This window comes from Pelodiscus sinensis, chromosome 1 (genome assembly GCF_049634645.1).
Source record: "Pelodiscus sinensis isolate JC-2024 chromosome 1, ASM4963464v1, whole genome shotgun sequence".
Taxonomy (NCBI): domain Eukaryota; kingdom Metazoa; phylum Chordata; order Testudines; family Trionychidae; genus Pelodiscus; species Pelodiscus sinensis.
This window is the reverse complement of record NC_134711.1, coordinates 221751056-221766877: the sequence shown is the minus strand read 5'-3', so window position 1 is coordinate 221766877 and position 15822 is coordinate 221751056. Positions and strand designations below refer to the sequence as shown.

Below are 15822 nucleotides of genomic sequence, written 5' to 3'. Positions count from 1 at the left end.
TACTGGACCAACCCAGCAGCACCCCAGCTGCTCTGCGCCAGGCGTCCCCAAGTCAGCCGCTGCTGAAACTTACCAGTGGCTGACTACAGGAAGCCCCTGCTCCGGGCTTCCTGGAATCAGCCGCTGATCAGTTTCAGCAGCAGCTGACTTGGAGATGCCTGGGGTTCTTAAGTTGAATCTGTATGTAAGTCAGAACTGGCGTCCAGATTCAGCCGCTGTTGAAACTGATCAGTTTCAGCCACGGCTGAATCTGGACGCCAGTTCCGACTTACATACAGATTCAACTTAAGAACAAACCTACAGTCACTATCTTGTACGTAACCCGGGGACTGCTTGTATTCTGTTCTCAGTATGCCATATTTTGGTGAGTTTATTAGCTTGGGTTGTTAGAAAGGATAACAGAATACATGTACTCTAAGGGCAGTGTAAATTTTCTTTGATTTCATATTAAACAAACATCTTATGCAGTACACCTTGTTAATTATCCCTTATTTTATTATACTTCTTCCATATCTGGGAGCACCCCCCGACACACACACACACACACACACACACTTTGTTTTTTTTTTGTTTGGTAGCACATCTGCACTTTCCCCCCCCAATACCGGTACATGGACCAAAGTTCAATCCACACATGGATGAAAAAACAGTAGAGGGATCACTAGTGTACACCAGTGGTTATACTGACTTTACTATGTTGTTTATGGGGAAGAATTTCCCCTGTGCAACATACATTGATAAATATAAATTGAAAGTGTAGACAAGGTCTTAGTATGGAACGCTAATCCTTCCTACTATATACATCTTACTATTAATAAAGAAAATGGTGTATTTACTCATGAATATGTAGTATTTCCTATTGATAACTATAGTCTAAACTAGACAATTAGCTCGTCATAAGATGGGATTTTCAGGTCTCTTCTCCACGTTGGTCTTCTCTCCTGAGCCTACAGTCTCTCTCTCTCCCCCCTACTGACTCCCCCCCTCTGTCTCAGCTCTCCTCCGTCTTCTGCCTCTCTCTCCCTGTCTCTTTCTTTCTCTTCTCCCCCTCCTGCCTCTCACTCTACCTTTCTCTTCTCCTCCCCCTCCTGCCTTTCTACACTCTTCCTCTCTACCCGCTCCCCTTTCCATTCCCCTCTCGCTGTGGTGCTCGGTTGAGTGCTGCCTGCTCAGCCGGGCTGCCACGAGGGAGAGAGATGGGGCAGTGAAGTACACAGCCAGGGGGTGGGGCTTACGTCCCTGCCCTGCCCCCCCTTCCTTCTGCGGGAGAGCCCATATATAGTAGCCCAATGTCGGAGTCTGTAACACTGATGTACACGGCCCCGCCCCCTGGCCGAGTACATCAGCGCCTTGCCCCCTTCCCCTCCCTCCGTGGTGGCTCGGCTGAGTGCTGCGCCCCTCGGCCGGGCCGCCGTGGGGGGAGTCATGCATGGGGAGCTAGCTCCCCTGCCGCAGCCCAGGTGAGCAGTGCAGCACTCAGCCAAGCCACCATGGAGGGAGGGGAAGGGGGCGGGGCGCTGATGTACACGGCCAGGGGCCGGGGCCGTGTAAGTCAGCGTTACAGACTCACAGACACTGGGCTACTATATATATATATATGATTAGAATGATTAGATAACCTCTCTAAATACATACAGTCACACTGAAGAAATTCAGAGTACAGTCACTGTACTAGAAACAGAATACAAAACATCTCAGACACAAGAACTGCTAATTTTTAACTACTGAAAAAGAAAAAAAATCTTAATTTCACATTAGCACTGTTCAATTGCCAAAACTGCAGCAACGGATGCAAAATTGAAAATAAACTCTACAGAAGTCTACTATAAAGTCAACAGATGCAGAAAGAGATCATCAGTTTTAGGTTTTCTCTACATTTTGTACAAGTGTAAGTTCCAAGACACCATTCAAGAGTCAAGACAATATCAGAAAGATATTTTTAAGTCAGACATAGAAAATGTGTGTTTTGCTTTTTCAGTCAGTCTTAAAAAGATTACCAGATTTAAAAGGCCTGAAATGAGGACAAAAGATTAAGGTCAAAATTTTATCTACCAAAACCAATATTGGTTTCATTTGGCAAGAAGATGACATGACTACAGACTGAAACCTCTAATAACCAATATTTGACCTTTTCATTATAGTTTATGGCAGTCTGTATAAATCATTATTAGAACTATACTGTTACAAGTCTTGAGTCATACAATTCCATTCAAAACATTGCCAAACTGTTTATAATGAATGAATTCCCTCTCAGTCACACAGGCCTTTGAACTCTTGCTAATGGTGGATATCAGTCATTTAGGAGGGTGATGTGAAGGATGCATATTCTAAGCAGTCTTGCTTTTGAAAGCCAGTTCTCAGAAACAGTTTGTCTTATTTTTTTCTGCTTTCATGTTTGTTTGCAATCAAAAGAGTACAGAGGCTGAAGTCCATAGCGATGCTAACTAAAGTCTGCAGATTTATAGTGGTTTGGATGATGAAACAAAGCAGAACAAAATGTGTCATGTTCTCTCTCTAAATATTTTTTTCAAATTAGTTGAGTTTTACAGGAAAGTTACATGGGACTGTTTTTTCACTAAATAATTTGATAGGAAATTTAAGAACCCATATGAAAAATCAGTAAAAGAGGGAAAAAAGGTACAAAGCTAGTAAAAATTTCCCCTTTATCATCATGTGCCCAGACAAAAATAAAAAGAACCATTTGCAAGACAGAGCCTTAAAAAAAAAAAAAAAAAATGAAATCAGCCCAACTTTGAGGGTTAAAAAAAAAAAAAAAAAAAAAAAAAAACGCTTTATGCCTTTAAGCAAGTCATTTTAAGCTTAAATTAGAGAGAAAAAGATATGCCATTACCCTGATTAAATTAAATGTTCGTAATTAAAACAAAAAATGCCTATAATCATGTAGAAGAATATTCTGCATGGAAACAAAATGAAGTTGGAAATGGAGCAGTTTCTTATCTTTAGAGTTCAGATTTGGATCAGAATATATTCTCTACAAGAACTGGGTAACACCCAAGTGACATATCTGGTCACCATTAAAAAGCAGATAAAAAGAGGGTTAGTGCAATCCTCGGCATTCCTAGGCTGTCGGAAGCCTCTCAACTCCCTCCAACCAGCCTCCTCAACTCATGCCAGCCAGGTCCTCAATCACCTTGGAAAGGGGAGAGGTGTCAGGGCAGTGACTATAATGGAGGGTGGGATCTGACTGGGTGTATAGGTCAATCTACATAGGTGGTAAACTGTGCAATCCCTCTAGAAAGTCTGTCATCTCAAGCTTCTTAGGCCACTATGGTGCCATGAAAAATAGTTGAAGCACTGTCTCTTTTGAAGTTGGAAGTCACCCTAGGGAAATCAGTGGAAAGACACATAAGAGACCTTGGGACTAGATGGTAGACATTCAGCAATGATCCTAGACTCACACCTCCTCATGAATGATGCTTCTGAACAAATCTATCACCATAGTCCCACAATACTGGTATAAATTGGCTATAGGATAAATCTCCACAGCAGCCATTCATAAGTAGCAAACAACTGTCTGTCTCAATGTCTTAGGTGACATGTTATAGGATATCAGCCTGGCTGATGCTAGCACCTGTCTGGGATGAGGCTCTTAAGTAGAAGGGACATTTCCTGTCTGATCTTGATGGGGACAATCAACCCACTGCAAGATTAGCAGGGTTTGAACCCCAAAGTTTCAGTCAGATCCAACCATAAAAGCACAGCAGTTGGTGTGAAATGCCTCACCCTGGTACACCAGGTTGTGTTCAAGAGGGTCCAACACCAACGTCTTAGTTTTGGATTTTCTTTAATATTTTGGGAGGGACAGGTGGGGCTGGAGGAGGAATGAAAATATCAGATAAGCTTTTGTCACCAAAAAAGATTGAAAAAGCATATATTTAAAGTCTCAGAAGGGAGCAATAGGTCTGACGCTCACTGGGTTCTGTCTTGCTCCTGCAGGTGGTAAACATGAGAGAGAGAGAGGGGGGGGGGGGTTACAGCCATTCTGTGCTTCATACCCTTGTACAGGAGCATAAAAAGGCACAAGACACAAATGCAGCCCAGAGAGATACCTTTTTGTACTTCTGTGTGGCAGTACTAGCGATACAATTCCACTTTATTTTCCCCAATAAAATTTCAACATCCATACAGTCAATGTACATACAAAGACAGATATAATTTTTAAAAACTTTTTGCAGACTTTATTTGTAGAAATAAACAGTCAAGTGAGTTTTTACTTGCAGTATAATCAAGAAGTTGAAACAGCAAGAGCTATATTACTTTTCCTTTTTATTCTTTTAAAAATTACATTGATTAAAAACCCAACTATATAAGAGTTTCAATCTTTCCACTTAATATTTAACTCAAATACCTAAATTAATGTATTTGTAATGTCAATGAAATCTTTCTCAAGTGGCAAAAATGTTAAGTTTGTCTTCTGAGAACACTGCCATCTAGTGAATTCCAAAATACTGCTGGAAATAAAGTTTATAAGTATATGAACTCCAGAAAATAAGCCCAGATAGGTTTTACCTTACCCCACCATTCTTCCATTGCACTTTTTTTGAGTTTACTGTGCTAATAAACATTTCATGCATAGAAATAAAGCACCATAATAGAATGCACAAAATGAACTAATGCAGAACCTGTTTTCCAATTGTCATTTTCAAACCACAGTAAGATGAGAGATTTTTGTTTTAACAGTTAAAAAAAAATTCTCAGTCTCAAAGTTATACTAGGTGCTTTAGAGCAAACTAATAACTTTCTTCAGCACAAATAGTCCACACAGAAAATCTAAACTTGTAAAATATGTAAGCCTCCAGTTGAGATGTTAGAGAAGCTAGAGAAATAATGAAAGTTTAAAAAAATACCCCTTTTTTCAAAATCTTTTTCAACTAAAAAAAGAGTGTTTGAAGATATTTTGTAATTCTTGAACCGCAAATTAGGTGAATTACCTTTGTGAAGCTTGCTTACTTGTCTTAAGAGAGTTGCCTAACAGATAAGTTACACTCCTAATTTGAAGGATGCTCAACATGTGAGAAAGTTATAATTGATTATTCAATACTTTTTAGTAGTTGAAACTGAACTCTATCGTGGAAGAATCTATCACTGCAGAATTCTGAGCAATGTTTTTTTTCGAAAATATAAACTGGGCTTTTGCCAAAGAATCTCCAATCAGGTTATTAGGTAGTTTATGGCTAAATTATTTTGCTTTCTAATTAGGTTCACCTTTTCAGTCTGTCTGAAAAGGCTATTTTTTCCCTTTACAGTAAATAAATAATAATAATAATCTAATTAGTAATAGACTGAACATATACCCAAGATATTTTAAACTTGTTATTCAAAGCATACTGAAATAGTGAATGTTGTGTATTTGGTATCACCAAAGAAACACTTACCCTGACAGCATCTCAAATATCAGAATTCCTAGAGCCCACCAGTCCACTGCTCTTCCATGGCCTTTACTCTGTATTACCTCTGGTGCAAGGTATTCTGGCGTGCCACATAGTGTCCATGTTCTATGAGAAATGAACAAACAACAATATTGGAACATTCACTTATTGTTTTAGAGGGCTGGACTGAAACTATAATTAAAATACTGTCAGCAAACAAACTATCGTTTGGAATGGTCCTGTTCACAAAGCTCTAAATATATATTAAAAGTGGCAAGGCAAGAATACTGGTGTTTTTAATCGTTTCACAAAAGGTCAGGAAAGGCCACTGTAATTATTCTAGTCTGAATTCCTGTAACAGGAGGTATATAGAAGTGAAATAACTTGCTCGGGGCCACATATGAAGTTAGTGACAAAGATAGGAATAGAAACCAGGTTTCCTGATTCTTAGTACAGTGCTGTATTCATTAGACTATACTGCTTTGAACTTTGTCCCAGTCTAAAAATCAATAGGGACCCATTAGACTTGCATTTGATTTTAAACTCCATCTACTGAGATATATTTATTATTGCAAGAATTACTGGAATATTTTCTCTTCACAGACAGATGTACAGGTCTGCCAAAATTTAAACTCTGGAATGTAACTCAAGCAAACACTTGTATTATGCTATATTACATACATACTTAACTATCTGCTGCAACTCAGGGCTCATTTATTATTTTGTCAAGATACAAAGAAATACTACATTTCTAGCCATTCCAAAATGTATCTTTACTATCCAAGGTTAAGCACTGTTACTATGGAATGATATTAAAGTGATAACCCAGCTTTCTATGTTATGTACAATACAAAGAAATAAGGCTGAGGCAATCCTTTAGAAAAGAGCTACTGTAGTAATTGAAGTTTGTTAAAATTTTATATGTGGCACAAGTTAAAGATGTTTTGCTCCAGCAGAACTGTCAAAATAAATTATTAAACACAGTCCTCTTCACGACTAGCACTTCTTGAAACTGTTCATTAGCTTGCAGGCGCTCCTTCAATTTTCACAATGAGCAGCTGGGGGTATGATTTTTAAATTTGGAAAATGTCAGATTGTATTTTTTAATAATCAAACACATAAGCAAACACCCGAACAGAGCACAGCTTTACACACTAGTGCCATCTAGCAGTAACTTGAAAGATGACTATAGACATTAATCAGTCTTAATAAAATGAATTAAATTTTCAAAACAAATACAAAACAGAACCATGCCATTTTAGGATTCATTTTATTCACATTAATTTGCCAAGTGCTACAAACTGAGCTAAATTCCAGCCTCTGACTATGGTATTTATAACAGAAAACAATGGATGCAGCATGTATGAGAACTGGAATCTTCTTGGATTCTGACCTTCACAACTTATCTATGGTTAGACTTTTCAGAAACAAAAAGAGCACTCCACTTGCAAAAGGAAAATTACAAGTTTAGGAAAACAGAGTATCCCTGGTAAAACATAATCATTGGGTTTCACTACTACCAACAGGCCACCTGTTTCTACTGCTACATTTATAATAACTTACTTATATTATCTGAATACCAACATAGATTTGGAGGTAAGTGTGTTAACACTTCCTTGAGCTGGTATCATTAAAAAATGTATTTTTCTTATGCAGCATTCTTCTGTATTGCTTGTAAGGATGTTAAATATCGAGTAATTTAGTAGTCGAGCAGTGGATGGAATTTCTCTCGACTAGTAAATATACATTTCAAAGGAGTAATGCAGAAATGCCTATGAGCCCCCCACTGGGGCTCTTGTACATTTCAAAGGAGGAATGTGGAACTCCGCATGCAGCCTGGGGCCAGCAGGAAATCCCGCTGACTCTGGGCTGGACACATTGTGCCAGCTTGGAAATGTACAAGAGTCCCCAGCAGAGTCTCCCGCTGACTCCAGGCTCCATCCTGCGCTGCTGCTTTGAAATGCCACGCTGACCTCAAACTCCGCACAGCATTTCCCCAGAATCTGGGACCCGCTGAGGACTCCCCAGCTGACCCTGGGCTCTGCACAGCATTTACCCAAATCCCGGGGTCAACTGGGGACTCCCACTTTGAAACGCAGTGCTGGAACCTGGGATCAGCTAATCTTGGGCTCCACACAGCGCTGCTGCTCTGAAACGTCACGGTAGCATTTCAAAGGGGGCAGTGTCACACAGAGCCCGGGCTCAGCTGTGTCGTGCTGCCCCTTTGAAATGCTACGGCGTCATTTCAAAGGGCAGCGCCACATGGAGACCGGGTTCATCTCTGTGCACTGTTGCTTTGAAATGCTGAGGTGGCGTTCCAAAGGGGCAGTGCTGCACAGCTGAGCCCGGGGTTAGCTGTGCGACACTGCCCCTTTGAAACGCCACCATGGCATTTTAAAGCAGCAGTGCTGTTGCTTTGAAGTACCCCCTCTTCACTGCCTCTATCTCAGAGGTAGCAATGGGGGGAGAGGAAGAATCAACTAGTCCTTAACATGCTTAATTACTTTTACCTTTTTTATTTTTCTAGATTTATAAAATACATCTCTTCTATGTTTCAGGAACGTACATGTTTTTATAACATAACATATACAAAATCAATTGCATCTGCTGAGATCAATGATAAAATTCACCAAGTTAATAAATGGGAAGTCTCTCCCTCACACAAATTATGAGAAATGTGACCAGCCTTACAGAATTATTTACTGACTGCATAACTTCTGTTTCCTCTGAAAACAAAACTGAAGCAGAAAGAGGCAATTAATCTTAAATTAGGTAGACAAGTTATTTCATATCTGGGGTTCAACAAGGTAGGAATTAAAATAAAACTATATGTACGGAAAGGATAGTGCAGATTGCACAATCACACAACAGAGCAGCTTGCTCCCTTACACGCTGTGACCAGCCAATCAGTGAGAGGATTTGGGAGGGTTTAACCTGGCCCGTATCTTCTTCCTGTTTGCCTGGGTTGACATTCTCCACTGTCTCGGCTTACAGAAGCAGCAGCAGCCCTTTTGCTCATTTGAGTACTGCAACTACAGCTGTCTAGACCGAGGCAGGATGGTGAACTCTGTGCAGGCTGCACATGGGCTTGTCACTACTTGACCTGTGGCAGCCAGCTCATTTAGCCAAAGGTAGGAATAATTTAAAAAAACAAAACAAAACAAAACAAAAAACACACCACTCTCACAAAAAGGGAATAGATGACTGAGAAATCAGTCACATTTTGTGTTAAATGATACCCTACTGAACTATTATTTTTAATTGCTCATTCTTTAATATACTTTAATAGCAATGCAATTTTCCTCTTACGTGCCTGGAGTAAATGTCAGTAAGTTGATATTTTACTATTTTTAACATGCAAAAATGTGAACATTTAATTCCATTTTTAAGGAAGTGGGGAAATAATTTTGGTGTACTTTTGATTTCTGCATTTCGGTTTTGATTTGTTGTATTTATATTTTTGAACAGCTCCCACCTTAGGGTTAAGTGCTCTATAAATTTATAATTACTATAGATTATTATAGCTGCTATTTCTCTACAATAATTGTATTAGGACTGGTTTTCTTTTTTACAGATGCACAATAATGCATAGAACATTATAGGTACATAGCCACTACTGTGCAATCAACTGTGTTATGATAGCTCTATGTTTTATAGATGCACAATACACAGTAAAAAACATTGTAGTAATTTTAAATTCACAATAAAACACAAGAGGGAATAATGTTTAACCACCAGAAAGAGATAACAACTAGCAGCACGGGCTTGATAAACTACCACCAATAGCTGGTAAATGTCATCCCTACTGCTGCACAGCAAACTGTTATTACTCTCCTTATCTCTTTTATAGTTAGAGTAGCTATAAAATGACAACACCACTCCATCATACTTAAGTCCAACCTAATGTAAGGTGCCTGACTATGACCTTACTTTACAGTACATGTAAACAGTGTACAAAAGACAAGAGTGGGTATTACAAGATAGTGTTGCAGAATATAATCAAATAAACTCGCTTTCCTTTGTTCTGGATTTTAAATTGGCATAATGTTGCACTGTTACAGCTCAGATATACCCATTATACTTAACCCCACCAAACACACACCAAATTTATATCAGCCACTAAGTGGCAGTATCTACATTTCAAAACAAAATCTTCAGAATTAGTGCCAAATACAATTCATAAAGATGCCCACCAACTTTACTACATGCAATAGTTTTATTTCTTGTTAGTCTATAGAATTCAGTGAACTGGAGTTAAAAAAAAAAAAATCCAGACAATCCAATGATGTGTGGTGCTGTGCTCAGAAATTAAAATTAATGTTACTTTATCACAAAATTGACCTCCAATATTCAAGATCCTTTACTATTATGGTACAACCTCAATACATGACATCCATTCATATTTAAAAACTAAATTCCATATCTGTCCCACAAACTGAATTAGGACAGAATAAAATACCTATTTCATAGGCCTCAATGTATTTCAGGCCTTCACAAGTGTTGGAAGAATCTTAACAACTGGCTGGTGCTTTGCTTTGCCCAACTAGCATCATCTTTAGCCAGCACAGGATTGGGAAGGTGCAGGCAAAAGCTAGTTTACCAAGTGACCCTACTACTATGATTCAGCCTGCCATGTTCCGTGGCTGTGATTTTAAGAAGCACGTTAGAGTAGATGCAGCTGAGCACTTCCATTTGGGTTCCCTTTGTAAAATCCCCACATATGCTAAAAAGTCTAGTTTTTAGCATTCCAATTAAATGGAGTTTCCCTTACCCCACAGACCAACAGAGTCACCATTGTCAGGTATTTTTTTCTAATATTCAGCTTAAGTTGTTCCTTCTTAAATTCATTCTCACATGGCTAATAGCAACCCTCTTCTTTTCTCCCAAATATCATCTTAATAATTTCTTGATTATAGATGGGCCAAGACATACACGATACACTATTCCGACTTCACCATGACATGACCACCAAGCCAACATCCCTTTCTACCAGATAAACACAATAGATGTGTTTCCTATAAAATATAAAAGGTATGCAGCTGTATGTGTGAAATCCTATCTTTGGAAAGCCTTATGGCCCATATTGTCATTATGCCTTCAGTCTAGGGTTTTTTGGTTATTTTACATAATCAAATTTCAGTAATACAGTATACTAATGAATTAACACATTTTCTTTACTCCAGACTGAAATTCACTCCCAACCCCCCTCTACTTCGAAAAAGTTCCTCAAAATGCAAGGTTAAAGAACATAAAGCCAAATAATAAAACACACTCAAAAATAAAACTTTTACTTCTGAGTTTGAAAGGTTAATATCACATTTTAACAGAACTCATTTCACAAGTCACTTGGCGTTTTGCAGTGCACATACTGAAATATGAAGTGCAAAAAAACATTCATAATTTATTTTAGACTGCGATTCTCTGAATACTATTGATGGGACAGAAGTTTGGTTCAAAAATACTTTCCTACTAGTAAGGATGTAACGTGGTTTTCTCAAATGACCCCACGTATACCCTTGTCCACACTTATGTGCACCATCAATTGACTTCAGTGACACAAAAAGTGTTGCTGAAGTTGACGTACTTAGTGGGGCATCTTACAGGTGGTAAAATCGATGGGAGCTGTTCTCTCATTGATGCCAGCTACTCTTCTCATTTTGGACGAGTATCGATGTCAATGGCAGCACTCTCCAAGATAGATCTATCACATCTACAGCAGATGAGATCAATTGATGGCCAGTGGATCGATCATTGCAGCGCTGATTCACCGTGAAGTGTAGACAAGGCGAATGAAAAATTTAGCACTGAAAGTAAACATCACCCAACCTTAATTGTTTTATTTTTTAAGTGTGGTTTTTAAAAAGCCTTACCTATCCACTAGCTTTTTAGCAAATCCAAAGTCTGTAAGCTTGATATGCCCTTCTTTATCTAATAATATATTTTCAGGTTTTAAGTCTCTGTAAACGATTTCTTTGGAGTGCAAATATTCTATTGCACATATAATCTCTGCAGAGTAAAACAGTCCCGTGCTGTTGTTGAAACGACCCATGTTGCGCAGATAACTAAAAAGTTCTCCTCCAGGTACATACTCCATTAACATGTATAAAAAACGTTCATCATGGTAGGTCCAAAATCTGCAATAAAAAAAGAAGTCTTGATTAAATATTGAGCCAATAAATCATTTGTAAAACAAATACAATTCTGTAAACTGGTATTGTTCCATTGCCACAAAGAAAGAGGTATACTGAACTAAATGTATTATTAAACTTGTGGATTTCATTGCATAAGGTATCTCCAAAACCAACATCTCAGTTTTTTTAGGTGCATTTGGTATATGGAGAAGATTTTCCTAAGTTAAATTAGGTGGGGAGATAGGAAGAGGGGGAGACACCTCACACTCACCCCTCCCTTAGAACTTTCCAACAACTAACTAGCCAAGCATAGAAAGAAAACTTCTGTTTGTAGGTAGTTTTTTTCCCCCCCACAGTTATCTGTAATAGGGTTTCTTGCACATTTGTTTGAAGCTTCTGAAACTGGCCACTATTACAGACACAACGAACCACTGTTCTTTATTTATTAGGACAATTTCGGTGTTCCTAAATAGCGTTCAACAAATGCATCCCAAATGAAAAATTAAGAGTGATCTAAATTTGGCAAACTGCTTGTGACAAGGTGTCTAAATTTGGAAAAAATACATAGACAAACTGTTCTTTTCCCCATTAAGTCCTGGCTTTATAAGAGGAGTCATATCTCACCTTACACTTCTATAGTATTTTCCATTCAAAGTTCCCAAAAGTTTTTTTTTTTTACAAACAGAAATGTGAGCTAGTGAAGTATTATTGTCCTCATTTTAAGAAGAGAGAAACTGAGAGAGGTGTAGAAGCTTGCCAGAAGTTTGTGGCATAGCCAGAAAGAGAACTTCCACCTTTTTCCACCCAGTCCATTACTTAACCCTAAGACCTTCCTGACTTGACAACATCCATAATTTTGTTTTGCAACCATTGACAACAAAAAGACTAATTGTAACAAAACCTTCAGTCTTGACTAGGGCCTCTAAGCATTACTATAAAGAAATGATTATGAAATGTTCTTCAGATTTGTATTTGTAGCCTCATTTAGCAGGTCAAGGCTACCAACCCTCCTGCACTGTCCTCCCTCCACATCCTGCACCTACAACTGCTTTCCAAAAATATGTGTTTGTGTTTGTCTGTCAGACCTGTTTCTGGTGAAGCTGGTTTTACTTGTTTATTCACCTCTTCACACCAGGGTACAGTCCCGCCTACAGATATTAAGATGACAATAAATACCCCCCATGCTACAGATTATTTTTACCTTTCCAATTGAGAAATAGCGCTTTACCAGTAGTACTGCTACTACAGCCAGTAACCAGGCAATCAAAAACAAGCTATGAAACATAAGGAAATACATTCTTGCTCATTTAAGTCAGAAGGGAGCAAGCGAGTGAGAGAAAGATGATCAAAATACAATAGGTACTATTAAGTACAAGTCAACAGTTAATAGCAAAGGCCAAGAGACAGAGACAGAGTGTGCATGCAGATTTGTGTGTCTTGCACACATTACTTAAGCAATGGGGGTACACTCCTCAAACATGGCTTCACAGCATTAGCCATTTGAACTGAACACAAGATTATTATCTAGCATCTGCTAGAAAATTAAGATACTCCCCAGGTAAGCAGACCAAATACCAAACTGGCATCCAATCTGTGGTCCTGTTAAGAAATTCTGTATTGGAATATCAACTGCCTAGCTGTCACAATAGTATAAAACAATCATTTCCTAATCATTTCATATCACTGCCCAGGGCTGACTATGAGATAGGAGTGAGTGGGAATGCTGCAGGGAAAATGAAATCAATAAATAAACCATGAATTGTGTGAAAAAGTAAAATTCTGCAGGGAACAATCTGCATTGCAAAATGGGGCAGAATTCCAGCAAAAACAACATACAAAAGTTGCTGTCCCCACACCATAGAATGTACACTTTAAGACCAGTCAAATACAAAGGAATGGGGGAATTAGAGAGAGACAGGGATACATTTTAATGTACACATAGTGTTTTCAATTATTCAATAAAATGTCAGCTATCCTCCTCTGCTCCTTAAAATCTCATCACCATTAGCATTCTAATATTACTTTATTACTCTCCCAATCTCTCTAAAAGCAGAAAAGAAGAATAGTTAGCCTGCTAAGAGTAGCATAAGTTTGCTTTCACCCCACAGAGACCAGATGTATTAGCTGGTTTTCCATCTGATGCAAAATGTTCTGGCATCTCACCATGCTAAGGAGCAAGCCTTAACAGTTTAATGAATAATTTTTTCCCCCATTTGAATATTTCTCTAGAGCAAACAGTATTGGTATACAAGTAATGGACTGATTTCAGCTGCAGTGATTCATGATTAATTCATGATTGGTTGAATATTTAAAAGCATTAGATATTTGAGGTCAAAGAGCACAATTTAAAGTAAAGCCCAGACCCGATTTCGGGACAACTGAATTTTGGGTCTGTTTATGAGTTCAAGGAATTCCAGTCTGCCCTGCACCTGATTTATATTCACTGCCTTGTTTTCATGTTCCATTGAAGAATAGATTTCCATATACATACAAATTTATATCAAAAGAAACCAAGAAGTGGTCTATTTTGATTGGAAGTGGGTGGAATTAATACAGCAAATCTGAAGTCTACTATTATTTCAGAAAAAGGCAGATACAGATGGCAAACAAATATAGATTAATGATGACTTCAGCTTCATTCATATGTATTCATTGGGAGCAGCAGGGCTACACATGTGATTACAAAAACAGAAATCCATCATTCATACACTGTGTATTTGCAAGATTTCTGGAGGGTTTGAGGTCCATAAATCAATGTTTAAAAAAAAGCCAGTGAGAATCATTATACTGTGAAAGGTGGTACATTAGTCTCCCACATGTGCTTTGCCCACAGTAAAGGTTAAAGACAGCAATGTACATTTCTTCTGTTCTGAGGAATTTTCCACAAGTCCATTTAGGGCTTGTTTACATTTTGTGGCAATCAACAATACAGGGGCATAAATTGTAGTGAGATTTAAAGGGTGAACCCGGCTGACATGCTCGAGAAGGTAGACACACTTCACAAAGATAAGGAAATACCATATGATGAGAAATGCTTGTAAGCTTCATATTTTAAAGCAATTTAAAATTGTACATGGTAGTTAGCATTGAAGCATAAATTGCCTAGGAAGGTTCTATAACTGTCTTTTTTATACTCTCTCTTGGCAGTTTATTATAGAATCATAGAACTAGAAGAAATCTCAAAAGGTCATAGAGTTCAGTCCCCTGCCCTCACAGCATGACCAAGAACTGTTTAGCTCATCTCTGACATGTGTCTGTCTAACCTGCACTTAAATATCTCCAGTGAAGGAGATTCCACAACCTTCCTAAGCAATTTATTTCAGTGCTTAAACACCCTGACAGTTAGGAAGTTTTTCCTAACGTCCAACCTAAACCTCCTTTGCTGCAATTTAAGCCCATTGCTTCTTGTCCTATCCTCAGAGGCTAAGGAGAACCATTTTTTTCCTCCATCCTCCTTGTAACACCCTTTTAGATATTTGAAAACCACTATCATGGCCCCTCTCAGTCTTCTCTTTTCTAAATTTAAAAAAGCCCATTTCTTTTAGCTTTTCCTCACAGGTCATGTTTTCTAGACCTTTAATCATTTTTGTTGCTTTTCTCTGGACCTAATCCAATTTTTTCACATCTTTCTTGACATGTGATACCTGGAACTGGACACAATACTCCAACTGAGGCCTAATCAGTGCAGAGTTGAGCGGAAGAATGACTTCTTGTGTCTTGCTCACAACATACCTGTTAATGAATCCCAGAATCATGTTTGCTTCTCCCCCCAACAGTGTCACACTGTTGACTTATATTTAGCTTGCGGGACCAACCCGGCAGCACCCCAGTTGCTCTACCGATTCAGCCGCTGGTCAGTTTTAGCAGCAGCTCAATCGGGGAAGCTGGGGGCAGAACAGCTCCAATGGTCAGCTGCCTGGAGCACTTCCGGGTTCCTGATGGTGCCGGACCATCAGGAGTGCTGGACCATCAGATGCCGGACCATCCAAGTTTTACTGTATCTGGTATAAAAAATAAAATAGGAAAAACTGAATAATGAAAGAAAACTTACAATCTGATCAGAAATGGGTGATTGACCTCTTTCAGGACTGACTTCTCATTATGTACATGTTGTTCTTGTTTTAGCCGAATGACATCCGGAATGCTCATTACTTTCAGGGCAAAGTAACGTTTGGCCATTTTTTCTTTCACCAGATGAACCCGCCCAAAAGTACCTGTGCCTGAAAATTAAAGAACAAATGTTTAATGAACAAACATTTTCTATAAATGTACATATAAGAAATGCAAAAATGCAATAAATT

General features: G+C 38.5%; 1 protein-coding gene across 1 annotated transcript in view; it reads right to left on the bottom strand.

Moving 5' to 3' along the window:
* Positions 1 to 15822, bottom strand: part of PRKX (protein kinase cAMP-dependent X-linked catalytic subunit) — a 112366-nt gene that overhangs the window by 36635 nt on the left and 59909 nt on the right. The window contains exons 2-4 of the mRNA XM_075915508.1: positions 15573 to 15741; positions 11261 to 11524; positions 5397 to 5516 (exon numbers count right to left, since the gene is read on the bottom strand). Of these exons, the coding sequence (XP_075771623.1) occupies positions 5397 to 5516; positions 11261 to 11524; positions 15573 to 15741 (553 nt within the window). The remainder of the gene's footprint in view (positions 1 to 5396; positions 5517 to 11260; positions 11525 to 15572; positions 15742 to 15822) is intronic.